Source organism: Amia ocellicauda, chromosome 3, assembly GCF_036373705.1.
Source record: "Amia ocellicauda isolate fAmiCal2 chromosome 3, fAmiCal2.hap1, whole genome shotgun sequence".
Taxonomy (NCBI): Eukaryota; Metazoa; Chordata; class Actinopteri; order Amiiformes; family Amiidae; genus Amia; species Amia ocellicauda.
The window spans coordinates 56,039,636-56,064,084 of record NC_089852.1 but is presented as its reverse complement, the minus strand read 5'-3'; the positions used below and the strand labels follow the sequence as shown (position 1 = coordinate 56,064,084).

The following is a 24,449-nucleotide window of genomic DNA, read 5'->3' as shown; positions in this document are numbered from 1 at the left end:
TATATATATATATATATATATATATATAATTATTCAAATAATCTATATTCATTTATGGCTATCTGATTAAGTTAACAATTATAATAAGGTTTCATCCTCAATCCTTCAGCACCATCCTCAATCTCAAATGTTTTTAAAATAGGTACACATGTAAAATATATAGAAACTAAAATTCCACTGAAATCAGAAAATAACTGAGAGTTTCACATGCAAAAATGCCAGTAACATGTTGTTAATTGTGTTGCTCAGTATTTTATTACTACATTTCTTAGCAAATGCGCTTATCTAGGGCGACTTACAATTGTAACAATATATCACAGTATTTGTATATATAATTACCCATTTTTACAGCAGTTTTTTTTTTTACTGGAGATATCTGGGTAAAGTACCTTGCTCAAGGATACAACAGCAGCATCCCCCACCTGGGATTGAACCCATGACCCTCCACTGGAGTGCAGAGCCCTGACCACTATGCATTTTATAACTTATTTGCTTTTCCAGATGAGTGAAAACACAATTAACATTAATCATGCCCTTTGCCTTATGAAAAACAGTTTCAAAGAGGAATATAGGCTGTGTGAAAAATGACCTCGTATGGCTCAGTCCAATACAATACATCCATGTCAAGGCCTGTACAACATTTCTCCACCAGGTAGTGCTATATATTTAGCAAGGCTACTAGTTTTAACTATACAATAGTATTTAACTTTATATGTTATTTTTGAATGTTTTAAAGGCAATATTTCGAACAGGAGTAGGACATTTAGTACTAGCAAACTACTTTCTGCAGCAGTGTCAGAACCAGTGGATGTGTTTAAAATATGCATTACTGTACAATTAATGACATGCAGCGTGGGAAATGCTCCTATTTATATAACACCCTCAGGTTGTAGCCTCACTGAAAGTTGATTGCCGGCCTTTCAGTGTCTTTGGCTCCCCTTTACAAGACTCATCAGATCTCTCCTGGTTGAATTGTGCCATGCCATTCATTCTGACTTTGATTTCTTTTCTTATTTGTTTTTATTTGTTTTGTTGTGTTTGTTGTGTTCTGTTATTTTATTTTCTTTTTCCCACACCACACCATTGTTCTGTCTCCAGCTCGCCCTGTTGGTAAGTAACCATCCTTAAAGCCATTTTGTGCATGGGCTTCATGCAATGCTTGAAAGTCAAACTCATTAATTAACATCCATCATTACTAACAGACTCACAGCAGTACAATAGAGCAATGTGCAACTGCCTATTGCAACTAGTGCCTTCCAGTGTTGTGAAAGAGCAGTTAAAAAAGAAAAGAAAGAGGTGTCCTTCAAAGTGCTTATTATAGTATTGCTTTTTCCATCGTACTAACCTGTTAATCAACTTAACCAGATTCCATCTATGCTGAGAAGCCTCCATAAACAGACTGCTTCTAAGGCCATTCATCACTGTTTGCTCTCCGACTTTTGTCTCAAATGTGTCGTTTGATGTTTGTCAATAAGAGGAGCCTTTTTAAAGCACTTCTTGTCGCCATCGGTAATTTGTGTAGCTCAGATAAAGAGAAGGCTTGTTTACCAAACATTGACCAGTCTCCAATCAAAGTCAGAAACCTGCACAACAGAGGGACTTCAATTTTCAGTACACTTTACTGTATCCACTGATTCTTCAGATGGGCCTATGGTAAACACACACCCCAGGTCCTGTCTTGTTTTTTTATTCTGTGTTTGAAACATCCCAGCCTCCATGTGCTCCGTGTTCCACGTGTGCTTATGAAGTTTTTTTGTTTGATTGTTTATTTCCTTCAGTTGTCGTCTGTGGGCTAGTCTCCATGTAAACCATGTTTTTACTAGTCTAAAAAGCTAAGAGTACTGGTCAGTAACAGTAAATAAAGTACATTTCTTTGTTATATTTCCTGTTTGTTAAATCATCAAAGGCACTGTTTTTAATATATAGATAGAGAGAGAGAGAAAAAAAACAGAGAATATTATTATTATTATTATTATTATTTATTTATTTATTTATTTATTATTATTTTATTTTTTTAAAGTAAAATGATTAGCTGACCTTTGGGGGAAAAGGTTGTTGTCACCTTTCTCTGTGTGAGGCAGCAATAATGGAGAAAACTGGCAGGGTCAATGCTGCCAAAGCATCCCAGGCCATAGCTTGACTGTCAGAAATTATTAGTGTTGAAAAAGCTTGGAAAATTAAACATTCAGTCCATCCACAGGAAGGAGACAGTAATTGCTTTACCTCTCTGAATAAAATATGATTGAGAGAAAAAAGGGGCTTTCAGAAATGTATTTGTTTTAAAAATCCCCACACCCCTGGGCAGATGTGTTCCATCATGAATTAAATATCTTGTCTGATAAACCGTTTCCTCGGAGGTGAAGATGACTTTAATAAATCATTAAAGTCTCAAATCAAACGAACTGCCATTTTTAGAATTTGAAGCTCAACTGAGTAATTGTCACACTGCGTCCCATCCAGTGAAGGCATTGCCATTGTTTAAACATGAATTGATTTACCACTTCCTTTGCCTGACAGTGTTTGTTGTATGATGATGGCTAACAGATGAAGCCAATAAACATTTTAATAATTTAAAGGGAAGCGTGCTGGACTACATTTGAATGTACTGCTCATATACCGAGACTTTATTCTTTATTTAAACTGTATTCTGTGCGATTAAAAATGTGTTTTGCTGCACTAGCTTTACAGCAATGTTAAAGTGGCCTTCAGAGGAGGGGCTAAATTTGCTGAATTTGAAAGCTACTGTAAATGATCTCCAGCCTTATGAGCCTTCAAAATTGTTCAGAAAAATAATGTTAAAATTCAATACAAAATAGAATAGAAAAGTACTATATTGATCATATTACAGTAAGATGTTTCAGCATTATACTTCAGACAGTTTAAGAGGTGACCCATCTATCAGTCATTCAAGCATTTGCACCGTGGTTTATGAAGACAAAGAATAGACAACTGCCTTGTTTATCCTGTGTCTCCCCCAGCCTCCTTCTTGTCTTTCCTTCTCTGAGTGTGTCTCCCTTCCCAGACAAACAGCATGCATGAATGTAGGACGGACACTCAGAAATGTCTTTGCCTTGTTGTCTTCTAGGACACTGCAAAGACTATGACATAAATTAAAAACCACACCCTGTGTATTTCAGTTATTCCCAGAATCGTATCTAAAAGCACTTCTTAAATACTGAAATGCTTCTTATAGGGGCTGAGAGAGCGAGTTCAAACTAAATTAAGAGGCCCAGATCCAGTTCCAACAAGGAAAGGAGTGATACAACACAAAGGGCACACTTGTACAATTTCTCCATTTGCTTTTGACTGTTGAATGTTTTAATACTGATAGATGGCCCTGTAGGTAATATGTTAAGAGAAAATTGTACAACATACAGTTGTAATACAGCCCTGTTGATAACTCCATATTTTTTTTCGAATAACAAAACTATATTCCAAAAAAGGAGTTGTCTTCATACTGTTTCTTTTAAAGTACTATACTCAATATAAGTTGGCGTCGGTAACCAAACTGCCAACCCATAACTGGATATAGTAGATTTCAATATTGACAGCTCTGGAAAAAATTAAGAGACAACTTAACATTGATTTCTGAACTTGGAGTGGTCTCTTAATTTTTTCCAGAGCTGTATATCAAAATTGAACAGCATTTTTTTGATTGTTACTGTCATGCTAAAATATGCCCTTGTAGCACTTCACTCAGCAAGCATATCTTTGTCCTTGCAAGAGCAACTCTTTTGCACAATATTGCTTTTAATTGTCCCATTATTAGCATTATTATTAATCTGTATGAGCATCATTGTTTGCAAGAGACAGTAGAGTACTCTGACACTGCCTTTGCAGACAGGTTTGTACACTCAGATATATATCAGATATAGTCTGACCTTTAAAGCTTTTACAGAATGATAGGTTAGAAATCTTTATGGAGCGAAAAGGGTCAAGTCTGAAAGAATGTGTGTTTCAGTGGTCATTATTTATTATTTATTTTATAATCACAAATTCTTTAAAGAAAATGTTTTATAAGAAACAACAAAGTATGACCTTTTCCATTCAGTAAGCCACTGTTGTGTGTCTATCCTGGCACAAAGGAAGGAATCTGTTTAAATGTTTAGCTTTCCTCTGAATTTAGATCAGATCCTTCCTTCACAGTTGAATGTTGTATGGAATTTATTGATTTTATTAATCAGATTTAAATAAATTTGCTCCACTAGGTATCAGTGCCCCTTTTTAAAAGACAAGCACTGAGGTGGGACTTGATCTGAGCTTGCTAAAGTGTTATCTGTTTCCCAGAGGGAGCGTGAAGGAAGTCATGGTTTGGGGATCACATCCCTATGGGAGAGGAATCCCTTGTCATGTCATTGTAATATTCAGCAAATGACTGGTACTTTGTCGCTCACCAATTTCAAGAAGGGAGTGTTAAAAGAATTGTTTTTCGCAACAAGATTTCTTCAGCAAATGATAAATTACTGTATTTACAAACATTCAGATTTGGATTCAATCTGCCCCTCAATCCAATCCCATACTCCAATCACAACATTTTTGGTGAGCTTCATTGGGTAAGCCTCTGGCAAGCAGAAATCCACTATCAAGTACTGGGTTTGTAATTTGCAATCTGTTAGTGGATCCAAGTTTTGGTTTAATCCCAGCCTTTATCTGGTGTTTGGTCCAAACTACAAAAAAACTAAGAAACAAACACACAAAAATGGAAAGCAGTATTTCAAAATCTGAGAGAACTTCATCAGATGTGTTACATATAGAAGCAGTTTGCATTTGGATTTAATACGGAGTTTGGCAGAGCATACCTAATACCTAAGTTTGCCGTTTTAAAACTCTTCAGCTTTATATCTTGGGCCTTGTAAAGTTGTATTCTATTTTCCACTTTACATTCCTAAACCAATTCAGAACAACCCTTTTTTCAGAAGAATGCATACTTATTTGAAGGTTGTGAAGTTGTGAAGTTTCTGTGGTTGGGAAGTCTCTGATCTGACAGACAAGCAAATAAAAGTAGGGCCACAAGGGTAACCTAGGGAGCAGTCATTGTCAGGTGGGCATTTACATCACATTGATGTAAGACAGGCTTTTCATGTGGCTAGTCTTTTTAGAAAGGTACAGTTGTAGGTGTAAAGATATGTAAGAAGTCTTGAATCAACATGCTGGGCCCTAGCACTTTGCTTTCAGAATGTTAACAGTGTTTTCATCTGAAATGAGTAGGATGATAATTGAAGTAATCACCAAAAACATCATGGCAACTATTGTCTGAAATGTAGAGCTTAATTATTATTTTTATTGTGTTCATATTTTACAAAATAGTTTTTTATTTATTTATTCTTTAAAGGCCCCCTTGTTAATTTTGTTAAGATAATAAATGTGTGTGTGAGTTATATTTTTGGAATACTGGCAGCTGGTATTTTTCATAAATGTAAATATACCCATTTTATTATTCTTTATTTGGGAATCCACTGTGGCAACTTTCGCCTCTCCTCAGTTCTCAAGTTAGCTCCCTGTAATCCTATTGCCAACCCACTGCTTATGGTGGGCTCTGCAGACCTGACGTTAACCCAAATTATATCCACCTGTCTATACAAATGCTGAACAGGGGTTTTAAATCCCAATGCAGGCATTCAAAAGTTGTAGTAGGCATTTAAAACCATCTCTTCTGTGGCTGTTTGTGGTCACTAAGCACTTGTTGCTGACATTCTATGTTACACATGGTACATACCTGTGGTCTTGTAACATGAAGCAACATGAAGGCCTGCAACTCTTCCCTCTGCTTGATGTGCACGCTATTTTTCACAAACACTTGAATTTGTTTTTCTGTAAAGTGCCTTCCACCCTTTATAAAGATCTCTTCTAGGAGACAGGAAATGTCAAGGTAGGCCAGGAGGACAAAGGTCATTGGGCGAAGACTAGGACAGCTGTGTTTTGGCAGAGAGGGAGTTATCTCTGTTATCTACTTCTTCATTAGTGCCTGTTTAATCCCTGCCACGCCACACCGTCCTGAACTACAGACACAGTCCTGAACATGATATGATTAACCTCCAGGTCCCAGCGCCCCTGTGGCCCTACTCCCAGCGTGCACTTGGGCCCTGCTTCCCAATTCCACTCAATCACCTGATTACCATAACATCCCACACAGCCTGCCTAAGCCGTCATTAGCATAATACAGCTCCGCCGTGACATTGATTGAAGCCGGCTCTTGCTGAATGCAGTATCAAAGCATAACTTCCCAGATATCAAATCTAATTTAAGGCTCATTTAAATTCTACAAACATTTTTTTTTTTAACAATACCCTCACACCCTCCCTCCACCCAATACACAACATCACTGTTCACTAGCAATAATTATTTCACACAAGAACACCAGCACACTTTGCCCTCTGCAATTCTTCAATTTCACTGATCTGCCCACTTTGTAAAGCTAAGGAATATTATAGAATATTTTCCCATTCTGAAATAGCATTTACAAACTGTACTTCTGCTGAATTGATCAAGAAATCACTACAGAGTATTTGATCAAAACATCATATATACAAATTATGTAAAAATAAATTTAAAGAGGAACTTCCTTTTGCATCAGAACAGAAAATTGTCTTGCTTCTTAACATCCATTACTTTTGACGAATTCCAGAGCAATCAGGTTTTTAAATTATTTAATTAAGCTTTAGTGGATCCAATTGAATAATTAAGACCATGCTAAGAATCTCGTAATATAATGGAATAGAAGAGACGTGGAGAAAATCTTGGCCTTGGGCTAGAGCAAGTAAAGGACAAATGGCTTCCATCTTTGAGCAGGATCAGATACTTTTGATAATTTCTATAGTGAAAGAAATATAGAAGATGGATATTAACTGTTTTGGGTCTGTCTAATGAAAAGCACATGAATACTTTCACAAATAAAGGATGATATTCAGTGAAGTGTAGAATTGAACTCAAGTCTTAATTTGACATCCTGAAATGTGTGGCTCAGGTTTACCCCAAGGATTAAAACTAAAAATAGGTCATATTTCTTATATGGAGAGTTGTGGGTGTCTGGAACAAACTGCTCATTCACACAGCTCAAGATCATTCCCTGAAGCTTTCAGTAACATTGTTAACATTTATTGTTGATAACATGATTGGATTAGTTAGCAAGCAAACAAACAAGGTGGGATAGCCTCCTATTACATCTTTATGTTTTATGTAAATTTTAGATAGATTTTCTTTATGCAACGGTTTGGGGAAATATCACATTGTGTGTTATCCTGGCTTGAGTTTTCACTTGAGAATATCTTTGAAAGAACACATCCACTAGTTGTATATTCCATAAAGAAGAATATAACACTGCACACATAAGTACTGCCTGGTGTATTTGTAGAAACAAGTGTAATTCCCACTTTTCGACAGAAGTGTTTTTTTGTATGCTTATTTAAATTTCAGATGGCAATTTGACAAAAAGGCAATGTATCAAGGCTGATGTCATTCATTCGGCTTCAACTAGCGTTGGCCAGACCAAATGAATGGCCCAGTGGTAAAGGTGCGTCCCAGTTGTCAATGTTGTCCAAGATGTTGCATGGACGTTGCTGCGTGCTCACTGAATGCTGAGACCTCTTGGTGTGTTCTTTGAATTAACAACAATGTTCTGTTTGAAACCAGCACCTCCTCAGTTTGTGGTCAGGCCAAGGGACCAGATTGTGGCTCAGGGACGAATTGCCACTTTCCCCTGTGAGACCAAAGGCAACCCTCAACCGGCCGTGTTCTGGCAGAAGGAAGGCAGCCAGGTAAGACATTTGTCCTGGGGAGGGGCTCCTGTTCATTCACAGCACAGTCCTTTGAAGGACTTCAGCCCAGCATGGCTCCCAGGGAGTAGAAGGTCTCACCTGTTTGGAAAGTGTAATATTGGCAGCACTGTTTCTGAACTCATTCTGATCAAACTGAAAATATGTATTTTTTGTGATACTGCTGTATTCAGGACTTTTCTCCTGAAATGTAGAATTCATAAGATCTTCTGGTACAAAGCTTTGATTCATGTGATGGATAATTCCATATAAATCAATTAATACATCATCAAACAACCAAATAAATCAAACGCATGTTTGTGCACAGACATGTCTCCACTTAAACAGGAAAGAATGCCGCTTCTCTTTGATCCTTGTAGAAATGACTTGATGAGGTTCTTACATTAAGAATAACAGAAACGTCAATTCATAGAGCACTTTTCATGGCAAGCATTCCGAACCACCACATAAAACCATCGAAGAAACATGAAAACATTACACAATTCTTAGTCACTACTTCAAGGATCAAGGCTAAACAGCATGTTTTTCCCAGGTATTAAAAGCAGAGTCCTGAATTTAGTGAAGCAAGGCCGTTCCACAGCCTTGGTGCTTAAAGAAGAGGATTCTCTATCTCCTGGGGTGCGCAGTCTGGTCTTTAGGATACACAGTAAACCAGCAGCAGCAGCTGAGCATTAAACAGATAGCAGTTTAATTAAATATTAAGGAGCTGAATCTCCCAGTGCTTGTGTGCTGTTACCAGAATCTTGAAATCAGTGGAGAATGTCCTAGGCTGCCAGTGTACTGGAGCAAGTACAGTCAGTTGGGGGACACCAGTATGCTTTGTGAATTTAGCTAGTTTGCCAGTAATGATGCTTTAAATAGTTAAGACACTACTAACTACATCAGAAACATTATCACTGTGGTTGTCATCAGGGACAAAATAAGAAGTAGCTCACAATGGGATTTGTAAAGCATGATTTATGCAACAGAATCCCTTCCATGATATTTCTGACAGTGCAGAAATTAGATAAAACCTAAATGGGGTTTTAAATTCCTTTGCAACAAACCTTAAAAAAAAAAAAAAAAGTGTTGAGCCTAAAAAATGAATACACATGAAAAGTATGTATGTGTGTAATACAAAGGTTCTAAGACTCTTCCAGGGATAATTATTATTATTATTATTATTATTATTATTATTATTATTATTATTATTATTATTATTATTATTATTATTACTTGTCAGAATGTTGCACAGATCAAAATAATTCTCAAATAATTTTCAGATTATTTAACATCAGTTTCAATTAAAATGTCTAATGTCTAAAAACCACACAAGGGGTATCATCTAGATGAATTTGTTTCCTTGTTTGCCTTTTATTGTTTATTCTACCTTTCTGCTCAGTGTTTCAGTCCAAGGGTTATCTGTGGTGCATCTCTCCAACAACAAGCCTTTTTGTTCAGTCTTGTGACAATAAGGATTCTGTTTGCTGTAATCAGCAACTCCTGACCCCCATGGTAATGAAAGCTCTCCTCTCAGACGAGCTATCCGATTTAAATACTTTTGAATCGTAACAATGCAAACAACAACAGTAATTATCTGCCAGTCGGGACCTGTCGGTTTATTTCTGATATGATTCAGCCAACTGTTAAAGCAGGGGCACTGTATGGGGAACTTTAATCTGCACATGAAAGTTTAAAATAAGTGGCTATTAAGCAAATAGATTATATTACTCATGCAGTTCCCTAGAAAAACACACACACACACACACACAGGCACACGCATGCACACACACACATGCACACACACACGCACACACACACACACACACACACACACACACACACACACACTTACATTCACAGACAAGCAGTAAATTGGAAACTGATTTACCAAGATAATGGACAAATATCCTGGAATCTTTCTAATGGAACCCTGTTTTTTGTGTGTTTTTTTTTCTTTCTTTTTAAATTAGATATGAAGGTTTGAAATAAAAGAATGAATTAAAATCGAAATTAAGTAATTAGGCATAGGAAGCCTGTTTTGTCACACTTGAATATAATGAAGTGGGCATCTATCATCCAGCAGAGGGGAAAGGGTAATTAAAAAAACTACATAATTTGCAGCATTAGAGTCATTAGATGTAATTGAATCTGGCTAATGTCTTTTCCTGGAGTCCTGCTTTGAGGATTTTGGGGGGGAAAAATATCAAGGATAAGAGATGGCAAAGGTGAGGTTTCACTCAATGTCAACACACCTCCAATTGTACATCATTGCACGCTGATTGCTGTCTGTTGCCAGTGTTAATTACAAAGTACCTAAATTGATTATGGCGCTAAATCAGTTTTATTCGCCATGGCGCAATTAAGCCTTTTTAAGGTAATATTCATGGTGAAATTGAATCTTTATACTAAGAGCAGTGTGAAAGTACAAGTAAACAAAGGCCTAATGCAATATAACAATTACATTAAACAAAACAAGACAAAACAACAAATCTGAAGTGTTGATGATATGAGCAGATATATGCGCTGGCTATTTGTGCTTACAATTTTAGAGGTCAGTAGGCCAGCTACTTTTTCATCAAAGTATGTGCTCATTTGAATGGTCTTATTAAGTCATGCTGCCTTATGTAAACGGTCTTTTCATTCCTAACGCAGATAACCACTTGTCACTGGGCAAATGAGCTTCCTCTGTATATAATACCTGGCTGACATTTTTAAAGCTACAGCTTCTGGCTAGGCTTGTTACTAAATGAAAACACTGTAAATGTTGAATAAATAAAGTGATTAGACTGAGAACACAACAGACCATAGTGTTTGATTATGTAGGATGCCTTGTGTCAGCCCAAAAGAGTTTATATCAATATATAAATCATTTTTATTTATTTAGTTGGTTTGTAGCTGTATGCAGGGAATGCAGTCCATAATGTTATTACATTATGTACAAGAGAGCTCTCTAACCTTAACTTGAAGGTGTTTGTTTGTCAATTAATATTAGCCATTAATTAGTGATTGGCCTTGATTAATGTTTTTTTTTTATCTGGGCTTTAATAGAAATGTCTGATAAATGACCTCCCCAGCCTTGTACCATCCTTAACAAGTTTGAAGTACATTTTCTCACAGACATGTATTTTTGTATTTGTAAATAATTACATTACCGTTAAAGATTATACAAGAACATAGAAACTTAAATCTTGATAATACTTTAGGGTGCTGGTCATGTGGAACTTTAAGGGAACCTTAATAATAATACAAAAACAATGACATGAATAAGATTCCAGTAAATACACAAGTTTTCCATTACACATTGATGTGCATCTTTGATATTATTTATATGACAAAAGGCCTAGAAATTCTCTTTTGGCTGAAGATTTTTGTCAAGTTTAATACTTGGCAGATAAAATGGCTGGAGAAGTAAATAACATTAAAGGCCTAGTCTGTCTTCATAACACTGTATACAATCTGTCAGGATGTATTACAATCGTACAAAACCCCAGTGTCCCCAATGATACTTTTCCAATAAAACTGCATTTTCCTGACATCTTGGAGCAATTTAAGCTACAAATGTTATCTTATTATTATTATTTTATTTCTTTGGAGACAATCTGTGTTCAGTTGAAATAGATATGTTTGTCATTTTCATGTTTGTCATTGTTATTTCACAAACTATTCAACTCAGTACAACTGAAACCAAAAGCCAGTCAAATTTAGAGAAAAGTTTCTTGTTATTCTCTAAGGCACAGTATACAGTAGATTTCAACAGATAGATGAAAAAAACTAAACATTTTAAAGGGTTTGATGGGTGAAGATGAAGGGGTTTAATTAAATACTGTAGATCTATCTTTGCATGTCTTTGTATACATAATATTTCCTCCTAATACTAAACCTTGTGGACAGCTTTAAAACATTGTGCTCAAGAGTACAAGATAAGATTGGAAGGTAAATGATTTTATATCAGTGTTTGTTAACTACAGATCAAGAAGTCCATAGGGGCTCCTGCTTTTCATTCCACCTGAGCTTTGAATAAGGTAAATTGCCATAATCTTCACTTAATTAAATCAATTTCACTCTTCTCTCAGGTCGGAAGCAGGAAATGACCGAAGGAGACCTGTTGAAACTCATGGACTGTGCCCCATGGGGAAGCTTGTCGTTTTCTACTAATGCAGTGCCTAACTGTGGTCATTACTCCTCTATCCCTTCTCCAGAATTTGTTGTTCCCAAACCAGCCCCTGCAGCCTAGCAGCAGATTTTCCGTTTCCCAAAGTGGAGATCTAACCATCTCTAACGTACAGCGCTCAGATGCAGGCTACTACATCTGTCAGGCCCTCACCGTGGCTGGCAGCATCTTAGCCAAGGCCCAGCTGGAAGTTACTGATGGTAAGTCAATGTGTCACCTGCCTCCTGACGTTTCCAATGCAGTGATGTACTCCAAACCGAAAAACCCAACTAAATATGTATTTCTTCACTGAGGTAATAGTGCAGTGTTGAATTCCCATCGCAGATATTTTAGTAAATGATTGATAAACCTGTGTAAGATATATACAAATGAAAGAAACAGTAATGGATGATGGATTCTACCAAGTCACCACATAGGGAGTGACAAGTCGGCATTTGGGCACCAACAGGGTTGAGGTTACTGTTGTATTTCTAACAACAATGGTTTGGGTTCCATTTACAATCTGTGGGCTTAACAGCAGAGAACATTGTTAGCAATCAAGTGATCAATCTAGCAGAGATATTTAAAGGAAGAAATAACTGAAATGTCTGCATTTTTAAATATTTTATAAATAATTAAATACAATACATTCAGCTTCAGCAAACAGTGTTCAGTGTTGAGAAAACAACTAAACAAAACTGTCAACACGAAGCAGCACTTTTCCTGTCAAGCATTCTTGTGTGCATGTTATTAAATACAGGAAAAGAAACAGACATTTGACATTCACACTCAGAAGTAAAGTAAAGGACTTTAGCAACCCTTCCTTTTCCTATTATATGGTTATTTTATACGACTTCATTATTTTCATGTGATTTAAAATCTGCAGAGAACAGATCGATAGTAATACAATCCTTTATATTTTGGAATCTTAAGTGTCATCCATTATTATTACTTAAAATAATAATTTCCTTTGCCACTCTTAATAGGAAGCAGTCTCTCTAAATAGGAACTGTGGCATAAAAATTATCAAAGCACAGCTGTGGGGTTTTCTCTGGAGTATTATTTAGACAAGGTTTATTAGAAATTGGACAGAAAATGCACTCAAAGGCAGGGATGGGAAATTCTTCAAACGTGGCAGTTGACTCAGCAGAATATGATATTTCAGATTTTGCAGGAAAAAATCTTAAGTCTTAATAATCAATATGTTGAGGGTGGGATTACGGCAGTAAAACCTTGAGCCAATAGCAAAACCCACCTTGGTCACTGGTCTTTTGTTTTGCTCTGTGAAGCCACTAGCAGTGACTGGGAGTTTTTGAAGGGATTTTCAACACAGGTGACAGTGATGGACAAACATCGTCCACTTTGGGTGGGGCGAATTGAATGGCTTCTCTTCGGCATTGGGGGAAAAACAAACCCTGCCTTTTTTTATGACAGCAAATGCTCATTTCTTTCTGATCCCCCTATCTTTGCCCTCCATCATTCTTTTCCCTAAGTACTTTCCTGGAGATTATAGCCTAACCTTCTTGTGTTGACCCCTGGCTGCCTGCTTCCCTGTTTGATAAAATGATGCATTTTCATTCAATGTGAATTCACATGTAGATTAAAAGGTCATTTAAAATTAATGGAAAGGCAGTATTTTTTAATATCTGTCCATGGCGTGGCTTGATTCAGTACCTTGGCCGTGATTAGAATAAATAGGACAGACAAATATTGGCGGAGAAGACATTGAGCTGTTAATGGGTGCACCTGCTGTTTCCACAGTGATTTACGGCAATGAGGCCACGAGGAGCGAAGCAGGTTCAAGGAGATTCGTAATGAGAAATTCCTGCCGCAGACAGTCAAGGCCTGTGCCTGTTCCCCCCTCACTCTATCTGTCTCATTCCTGAAGTGAATAAAGAGCACTCAGGAATTGTCAGAGGATGCTAGTAACTTTGCTATTTCACCTTAAGACTTGATGGTCCCCAGGCTGGTTTGCCCAGTAGCTTGGCCCTGCTTTACTTGCTGACACCTTTTCAGCATTTTGGACTTTTAAGTGTTCTCATTTATCCAGTAAAAATCAGCAAATTTTAACCCTAATTCTAATTGAAGCTCCTGTATTAAAGATCATATAGGATTGACAAATGTTTTGTGTTTGAGGGAAAATCTGCTAACAAAAGCTCAACCTAGCTGAAATGATAGGAAAGGAAATAAAGCCTTACCGCAGTCAAACAGAAACTTGTTCCTAAGAAATACATTTTCTTCACTACTGACTCAGATTTAGCTGCAGATATTTCAGTTTTTTTATCTGATTTTTTTTTTTTTTTTTTTTTTACACTGTGGGAGTTAAAGTGCCAAAGTGCTGAAAGCTAGGTAGAGGAAAGCTGTTAATTAACACCACAGGTTTGCCATCATTAATCCACACTTTTAAATTAATGAGTGTGGTGTGATACCACAAGGCAGAACACATTAGTCAGTGGTGAGATACTAGGTCCTGGGGAAAAGAGCAAGCTAAATAGATTAATATTCTCAATATATTGAACTTCCCATTCATCCATATTCAGTTTCACAGCTACCAGATGACAAAAACTGAGCCAATTTTCCAGCCGAAAACCTGAAAAAGGAAAATATCTATGGCGATTGACACATTTTCAGTAGACAGTGTATCTTTCCTAAAAGTAACGACAATACAATTGTTCACAGGTCATTAGGAACTGTAATTGTTCTTTTAACCTTTCAACCCTATGACACAAAATGATGGTAGGATTCCTTCACCCAGAAGCCCTGGAAGTGTGGATGATATTTAAGCCTTTTGGAGTGGGATGGTGGCTCCACTGCTTCATTGATCTTATCCTTTTAAAAGGTCATAAAGTATTAATTTGAACACCATGAAGTCAATGCAGGGCTTATTGCTATATACTAGGAACAGGAGGCAAACCTTAGGTTGAGCCATAACCAGGTCTGCCTCTTATTGGCCAGACAATGTTTACTTGAGGCCTTCTTCTCCACATCAATGCACTGAAAATCGCAGTGTAACATTTAGGGCCTAGTTATTTAAACATGCCAATAACCATTTGGAGGACTTATGAAAGGTTCATGTGATGACTTGAAACATTAGGCTTTTTATTTTTTTGGATGTGTTCATGTACCCTTTTTCCCTTCCTTTAAATCTGTCTGTATCTCCTTGATTGTGAGACACAAATGTAATAGACTTAAGCATTTGTACTTCTGCAGCACTTACTGTGTGCATTGCAAAAGGAACCAGTTTTTTTCTATCCTCGTTCATTCAGTCTGAAATATAATTAAAGTATGTATCCATACAGATGCTGGGGAGGAAACACATTTTGGCTTTGGCAGCTGTCTGCTTGGTAACACCTCAGCACGCATTAAAACTGCCTGCAAGGAGAGGGCGAGATACTGCATCATTATTAAAAGAAACAAAAATAACACTATTGCTAACAGCTTAGTGCAACCCTCCCTGTTGAATTATTCTAATTCATAAAAGCTTACCTGCCAAGTCTGTGTATGTAGTGGGTTGTAATATTGTAATGTCATGGTCTGTTTCCTTTCAGTGCTGACAGACAGGCCCCCACCCATTATTCGCCAAGGCCCAGCCAATCAGACCCTCGGTGTGGACAGCTTGGCCTTACTGAAGTGCCAGGCATCAGGAGACCCCATCCCTACAATCAGCTGGTTGAAGGATGGGGTGAGTCTGCTGGGCAAGGACTCCAGAATGTCTCTCCAGGACCTTGGCAGCCTACAAATTAAGAACATACGGGTAGGTCACCTTTTTATTCTCCACTCACATGCATGTATGTACAAATTTATGTTTCTTATTGTCAATGGAATTAGATCCATACGGACACCTGAGCCCTTCCAACCAATGCAGATTCCACTTGCATTAACATAGCTCTCTAAGCAATGAGCTGACATGCCTAGTTTACTTAACAAACAGAGACTGTTATTTTAAGGCAAACTATTATATAATGATAGGCTGCCACCTTTGGCGATAGCAATGTACAATGTGATTGGAATATTGTATAATAAGAATTTGGGATTGCAACCACAGTGAAGGTAACAAACCACATTATATCCATATTAAATACAGTTTAGCTTAACATAGTGCCTTTCTGCATTTTTTTCTACTTGTTTTATCACTGGCCAGGAAAGAAAGTATGAAGGTTGCCTAGATTTATTGCCTAAAGTTTTATGTTTCCATTTGTAGTCAGGAAGCAATTTTGCCTCAATGGCTTGATTGTTTATTTCTATTTCATAACCCATCATATTTCCTTAATTGTTTTCTCACATTCTTGTGGGTTGGTGAGCAGGTCTTTGCGGTGACAGAGCCCTTTTCTAACAACCCCCCACCCTTCTTATTCCTTGATTGCAAAGTGACCTTCTCCCTTTAATTCTCCCTTTTATTTCTGGAACCATTGCAGGGGGAATTCAATTGGATATAGGTTAGACATAACTTAAAAGGACAGCTGAATCATATTGCTTTTAAGAGATGAATAGGAAATATTGATTTCTGTAAATTGTTTGATACTATCACTTAGCGAGCAATGTCCCATAAAACCAAGCTGACAGAACCTTGAATGACTTCCAGCAGTAACATCTCTTGGTGTGGAAGGGTTAAGTGCGCCAAGACAAGGCTGCATGCATAAGTCCCGAAAAGCCAGACACTTCAGCACCAAGTAAATTTAACAACTCCACACAGCACAAGCCTGTACTATATCCATAATATCCATTACACTTGACAAACCTTTGTGCCGTTGACATTTTATTTAATAAATTGAAGTGAGGCGCAGAACGAGCGCAACAACAAACCTACAGACATAGAGATGTGCCAGCTGTCATCAGGCTACAGGCATTCAGCAGCCCTAAATTCATTATCCACCAGCGTTGGGGGAAAATTGAATTTATTAAAAAATTAATGTCAGCACTTTTGGGGGCAAACTGTTTTGTCTGCCTCCTTTTGCTCTGCAAGTGAATGCAGGCCAAGGAGGTTAATGCATTTTTTCTGTACGGCTGAATTAAGCTCTCCACTTGAGTAGGCATGGCTTCTTGTTCTTTCAAAGAAGAGCAATTAAAACAGCAGCCTGGAGATTCCTGACAAACTTCAATAACCCTGATGGGTGCAGAGGGTCATCCTCGGCAGGGACTCCTGGGACTGTTGTTTGGTTCCAGGGAAGTGCATTCTGACACACAAGCCTCGGATTTTCACTGCGAGTCAAGGCACTCTCCTATCAGAGTGCAATCTTATTTATTTTGTGTCAAAGGCAAGAGAGTAACTAAAACCAGTCTGCCATTTCCCTTACAGCCTCCATCAGACACGATCAACCAACACAGGGGGCAGTTTACTGCCTTCAGAATAGCTTTTCTTATTTAGATTGTAGCTACATATAACAAGACACTGTGTTTGTATTTATCTGGTGTTTTTCTTTTGTTCTGAGCTACAGAAGGATATCTAGATGTCCTGTTTTCATGAGTAAGGCACCTTGGTCAGTTGTCTGAAGTTAGAAATGACTCTTGCCAAATATAAAAAGCAGGCATGGTTAATTGGATAGGAAAGGCTTAAATAGACAAGTAGGCCACTTTTCCAGTTGAAGTATGATACTGAAACATATGTATTGTTTGATTAATTGAGCTGCTTTTTTATGTATTCAATCCAGTTATCTGATTCTGGTATATATACCTGTGTCGCTGCGAGCTCCAGTGGGGAAACATCCTGGAGTGCCTTTCTTGAAGTGCGAGGTAAAGTATCTACCACTGCTTTCATATGTCTACTGTTTCTATTCTGGCTACAAATGGCTGCAACCCTTGCTACCCTTGCTACCTTTAAACTTGTCATAGTTTTCTTTTGATCTGTTATATTTGTTTATGTCTGATATAATTTTCTACCTTGAAATGTGATCTTGGCAGGTCAAAGATGGTACCATGGTAGACAGAAACAGGTTTCTTCTGGAAATGGTATTAGTGGACCAGTAGGGGGGCACCAGAAACTTCAAACCATTGCCCTAGGACAGGGATTCCCAAACCAGTCTTGGAGGACCCCCTGCCTTCCTGGTTTTTGTTCCAACCGACCTCGTAATTATATAATTGAGACTTGTATTGCATTTTTAGTTAAATTAAGGATTCAATTAAGCAATTAAGATCTCAGTTGGACCAAAAATCAGCAGTACAGGGGGTCCTCCAAGACCAGATTGGGAATCCCTGCCCTAGGACAGCAAAAGAGGGGCAATGTGGTGAAGCACATGTCATCTGTCAAACCAAGCAATTTATTTTCTTGTGTCCATTAAACAAACCCCTGGCACTGCCGGATAGTGGCTGGATGCTAACCCCAGCGGTCAGCTATTTTACCAATTCAGGCAATCATGATCTTGGCAACCTAATTTCCCCATGCCATTTAATCAGCTAAGTAATTGTTGTGTAGCAAGCCACTGACACCTACATAAAATAGTATTGTGATGGGCCTTTAAACTGTCCTGAACTAAAATGTGAAAGAGAGTAAACACATTCTTGATAGAGCTCAGTCTGGTACACAGAGACTCATGTGTCTGTGTACATCGTGGTTGCACTGCATTATGTGGCTTTTAAATATTTTAAAAATAAGACCCTGCACAGAGGCAGTAGCTGACTTATCAATGATGTGAAACCAGGGACATCAAACTCAGCCTCTTATTGTAATGACCCCAAGGGCTTCCTCTGTAGCAAGGCCACAGAGACAATCGGCGTTATTTGGCAGAATGCTCTAGAAACACTAGTAGAAAAGTACTCTATGTGAACCACATTTATATTGATAAACTCTTTCAAAGCATGAATTAGAACATCTTAGGGCTACAAGGAAACTATGCAGTAGATATTCTAATATCTGCTTATTTATTAATTGTATTTGAATTTTTAGCTCTCTAAAGTAGTATAATTTGGGGGTTAAGATGGAGGATAGTTTAAAGCAGTCTCACTATTCGGATGAGAATTCAGATGGTCTTCAAGGTAATGAGAACCCCAAATTAAGATGAGGTCATGTTTTAGGCAGGAGGTCCTAACATACACATGTGTTGGGTTAATGAGGAAGGAAGACTTGTGGTAGTGGCAAGAGATTTTAAATAATGTACGTTTAAAAAACATAATCTTCTACTTATCTTCTTCTTCCATGCAGAATCCACTGGTGTTACAGTAACCAAGAATCATGATGCCACTGAGCTTCCAGGCCCTCCCTCCAAACCCCAGGTCACTGATGTCACAAAGAACAGCGTCTCTTTGTCCTGGCAACCAGGACTGACCGGGGGATCACCCATCACTTCCTATGTCATAGAGGCTTTTAGGTACATCAAAACATTGTAGAATAAGCCTTTCTGTGGGTAATAGTATATGAATACAGCACTGCAGAGTCACGTTTGCAATAAACAGGTTTTATATACACATCAGATGATTTTCTGAACAATTTAACTATTAAATGTGCAGGCCAAATACAGATATTGTATTAATATTCTGCAAACTAAATACATATAATTTGTATGTTCATTGTCCCTATATCTGGACATTTTCCAGAAACAAGAAAAAAGTTAATTGTAATGTTCAATATCTTATGTTTAGTTATATTCTTTAAATTCTGAAGTTAATATATGCATGTTTTGTTGTTGTATGCATTGTTCTTCTGCTCCCTCACTATAGTGCTGTGTTGTAGCTGACTCAGCATTTCAGATCCTGAATATGCACTGCACTGAGTTTCTTTATGTGAGAATCAATATTTCAGAAGAAGTGGGCAATTAAAAAAATAAGATAGATACATATAGTCAAAAATATATTGGGACTGTGAAATATTAACATTACTTTTATGATTTCATTGCAGCCAGTCAGTGAGCAACAGTTGGCAGACAGTCGCAGACCACGTGAAGACCACACTCTACACTGTCCGAGGACTTCGGCCCAACACCATATATCTGTTCATGGTGCGAGCTGTGAACACACAGGGCCTGAGTGACCCCAGTCCAATGTCTGAACCAGTGCGCACCCAAGGTAACACACCTGCATCAACAATCTTGTATCCTTGTTCGGGGGGACATTACTGTAGGAAATCCTATTAAATAATGGGTTTACAAGATGGGCTGAGAAATCTTGCAATCAATAGTACCAGATATTTAAAAGGTAGTTTTTCCTACCTCACTCAGTTTAGCAAGACCTTAAGCATAATAATGAAAATGTTAAAATGGCAGTGAGCCGGACACATTTCAAGAAGAGCAGACCACAGGTGGACAAAATAAACTATAGAATGGATCCCAAGAGATGAAAAAAATATCTAGAGGACCATATAAAAGATGTGAAGATGAAATGTGAAGCTTTGCTGGCATGACCCGGAAAAGAAACATTGTACCATGAAACAAGTGGAAACAACCTGTGGAGGCCTTCATCCAACAGTGGATCGATAAAGGATGATGATGAATATACCCAACTCATCTGATCTGCTAAGAACGCTAAAATCATCTTTACATTTCAGGAGATCAAATAACTGACTATATTTACAATACTGTGGAACTGCCAGCTAGGGACAGGCGAGTTGTGGTTTCAAGTTGCATGTATATCTGTACATGGGAATATGCCCCAACATCCGTTTATGAGTGCATTTGTCCTCTGTACCATCCATTAGACTACAGTTAAAGGATTATATAAAAATACTTACGTCTAGGCTTGCAAATGTAACTAAGTTACAATCCCTCCAACGCTAACTTTCATTAAAATAAAAAAAGACTATAAAAAAAGCTGTATTTGATTAGGATAGCATGTAGACCTTAATCTATTTATTAGTTCATTAGATAAGTTTTTTGTCCTTTAACCTCTAATTAAACTTCCTTGAAACCTGAGGAAAATCTCTGCACTGCATATATAGAGATAGAGTAGATACACTCATCCACATTATAGTATTGATATATCTTGATTAATGTGCAATGAACCTAATGTAGACATTTTAAAATACACTATTAGTAACATTAATCTTGCAATTTTATTCTTGACGTTGTGCCTTTCACAATTCAGTTTTTCATTCAGTACTTTGTTATACAATTATGTTTTTGTTTAACTGAAAGAGCTTCAGAGAGTATGCTTTCAGATTTTCAAAATGTAAATTGTAGTTGGATTTAATGAAGGTTAGTTTCCTGGCAATGCCTTTGTATTACTCTTTTGAAAGCCTGTAGAATACACTATACTGTATGATTATGGATTTTGTGAGAACTGCACTTTCATTGGATGGATTTCTGTAGCCTACAATTAGTCTTCATAAAATGCTTCAAATGAAAGCTTGCAGGAATTGTATTTTTATTTGTTTGTAGGTAGTATGTATTATTACCAGACTTTTTAATTGAACATGTTTTTATTTATTTTTCATTACTGTTGCAAATTGAGTTGATTTCTCCAATGCTCTGAACCAACAGCACGCCCTGAAAATACCCTTTCTGCAGCCAGGATGTGAATCCCTTGTATTTACACTCTTAAGTAAAAACACATGTAAACTTGCCCTTTGGGAAATTATAGAAATAATGTCCTTCATTCATTGGCCTAGTGTGTGATATCTGGAGTTGTGTAAATACTCTGTACTCTGGGCCTCAGTGAATACTGTAAACTGATTGTGCCTTGAGTGTCACTTTTTTGGTGTCACAGTTGATGGAGGTAAAACAATTTCTAAAAGTTATTTTCTACTTACATAACAGCATGTTAAATGGGACAAAATAGACATATTAATTCATCTTTTATTGATGAAGAGTGCTCTGAACACAAAAGGTTGTCTAAAATATAATCATTCAGTCTCCTATAGTGGATGTAAAGATCCCTACTTTGGGGTTTGTGAATGTGACTTAACTTTATTGTATTGTATAAGCTGCTTTCTGGTTAAATAAGTGGGGTAAAGACGTGCCACTGACTGTTCCTGGGTTGTGATTCCAGATATCAGTCCCCCTGCCCAGGGAGTTGACCACCGACATGTGCAAAAGGAGCTGGGGGAAGTGATTATTCGGCTGCACAACCCTGTCGTTCTCAGCCCCACAACCATTCAGGTTACTTGGACGGTGAGTCTTACTGTGTTGTGTTTCCAGTGGGAAGAACTTCAGATTCAGATCACATTCAAAATGCCGTTTTTATAATGAATTCACTTGATCTAATTATTGATAGACAAAAAGTGAAAGGATTTTAATATGGATGAGTATTATATGCAGCTTGCAAGAATGCACATAGTCCAATGTATAGTACTGAATTACATTAAGTAACCTATGAATTTAAATATAATTTTCACTTATCGGTGTTCTCATCATGAGCGTGATGGGAGGGCCAACAAAACAAAAATTATTCAATGCACTAGTAGGACAGACAATTTTAGAGGATTGCATTTCAATAGCAGATAGCAGAGGACATGATGTGGGGACTTTATTCAATTATTCAAAGTCCTGAAAGGTATTAATAACGTTAACTCAGACAGGACATCTTCAGGATAAACACTTGAACTTAGGATCTAAAGACACTTGTGGTAAACTGAACTGCCCTGAGGCCACTCTTATCACTGCCTGATACCTTTAGCTAAGCAGATAGATTAGATTATTTGGTAAATCAGCTGCTAGTAACAAAACAAGCATTAGTGGTAACTTCTGGCAATTCTGAAGACAGAAAGAATACTATTGCTCTTGAGTTGGCGCGTTGTTATAAAGAAGACCCTCGTCATTTATGAAAACAGTTTTATCTTATCCATCATGAATCATTCTTTCAATTTGAAATTATTATCACTTTTTGTGGCAATACATAATGTGGAAGATGTGGAAGTAAATGCGTTCCCAAAATGAATGAATATCAAACACAAACAGACACTCTTTCAACTTCCAATTAAGATAATCTCCTCTGCCAAAACCAGCTGCCGCTAATGAAATACAGAACTAGATAGATCTGGTTGTTTATTAATCCTAACATTTTCTAGTAATCAGAAAAATTAAGACAAATGTTCATGCACAAACTAATAGATATCAATCAATTGCACCTTTGTCGTCATTTAACCAGTGATTATAGAAAACAGTTCTAGCACAGTCTTATAAACACTGGAATATGATAATTACACTTACTTTTAGAAACATGATTGCAATGTGTATGATATACAGTGGGGGAAAAAAGTATTTGATCCCCTGCTGATTTTGTACGTTTGCCAATTGACAAAGAAATGATCAGTCTATAATTTTAATGGTAGGTGTATTTTAACAGTGAGAGACAGAATAACAACAAAAAAATCCAGAAAAACGCATTTCAAAAAAGTTATAAATTGATTTGCATGTTAATGAGGGAAATAAGTATTTGACCCCTTCGACTTAGTACTTGGTGGCAAAACCCTTGTTGGCAATCACAGAGGTCAGACGTTTCTTGTAGTTGGCCACCAGGTTTGCACACATCTCAGGAGGGATTTTATCCCACTTCTCTTTGCAGATCCTCTCCAAGTCATTAAGGTTTCGAGGCTGACATTTGGCAACTCGAACCTTCAGCTCCCTCCACAGATTTTCTATGGGATTAAAGTCTGGAGACTGGCTAGGCCACTCCAGGACCTTAATGTGCTTCTTCTTGAGCCACTCCTTTGTTGCCTTGGCTGTGTGTTTTGGGTCAATGTCATGCTGGAATACCCATCCACGACCCATTTTCAATGCCCTGGCTGAGGGAAGGAGGTTCTCACCCAAGATTTGATGGTACATGGCCCTGTCCATCGTCCCTTTGATGCGGTGCAGTTGTCCTGTCCCCTTAACAGAAAAACACCCCCAAAGCATAATGTTTCCACCTCCATGTTTGACGGTGGGGATGGTGTTCATGGGGTCATTCCTCCTCCTCTAAACACGGTGAGTTGAGTTGATGCCAAAGAGCTCGACTTTGGTCTCATCTGACCACAACACTTTAACCCGTTCTCCTCTGAATCATTCAGATATTCATTGGCAAACTTCAGGCGGGCCTGTACATGTGTTTCTTGAGCAGGGGGACCTTGCGGGCGCTGCAGGATTTCAGTCTTTCAATTGTTTTCTTGGTGACTATGGTCCCAGCTGCCTTGAGGTCATTAACAAGATCCTCCCGTGTAGTTCTGGGCTGATTCCTCACCGTTCTCATGATCATTGAAACTCCACAAGGTGAGATCTTGCATGGAGCCCCAGACCGAGGGAGACTGACAGTTATTTTGTGTTTCTTCCATTTGCGAATAATCGCACCAACTGTTGTCATCTTCTCACCAAGCTGCTTGGCGATGGTCTTGTAGCCCATTCCAGTCTTGTGTAGGTCTACAATCTTGTCCCTGACATCCTTGGACAGCTCTTTGGTCTTGGCCATGGTGGACAGTTTGGAATCTGATTGATTGATTGCTTCTGTGGACAGGTGTCTTTCGTACAGGTAACGAGCTGAGATTAGGAGCACTCCCTTTAAGAGAGTGCTCCTAATCTCAGCTCGTTACCTGTATAAAAGACACCTGGGAGCCAGAAACCTTGCTGATTGATAGGGAATCAAATACTTATTTGCATCATTAACATGCAAATTTATAACTTTTTTGAAATGCGTTTTTCTGGATTGTT

The 24,449-nt window shown here is 37.8% G+C and overlaps 1 protein-coding gene across 7 annotated transcripts in view; it reads left to right on the top strand.

The window, feature by feature from the left end:
* robo2 (roundabout, axon guidance receptor, homolog 2 (Drosophila)) overlaps window positions 1–24,449 on the top strand; it is a 275,708-nt gene that overhangs the window by 189,729 nt on the left and 61,530 nt on the right. For all 7 annotated transcript variants that reach the window (XM_066699955.1, XM_066699952.1, XM_066699954.1 and 4 more), the window contains exons 7-13: window positions 7,630–7,754; window positions 11,954–12,125; window positions 15,453–15,658; window positions 17,553–17,634; window positions 19,040–19,205; window positions 19,733–19,899; window positions 21,817–21,938. In XM_066699955.1, coding sequence (XP_066556052.1) covers window positions 7,630–7,754; window positions 11,954–12,125; window positions 15,453–15,658; window positions 17,553–17,634; window positions 19,040–19,205; window positions 19,733–19,899; window positions 21,817–21,938 — 1,040 coding nt within the window. The remainder of the gene's footprint in view (window positions 1–7,629; window positions 7,755–11,953; window positions 12,126–15,452; window positions 15,659–17,552; window positions 17,635–19,039; window positions 19,206–19,732; window positions 19,900–21,816; window positions 21,939–24,449) is intronic.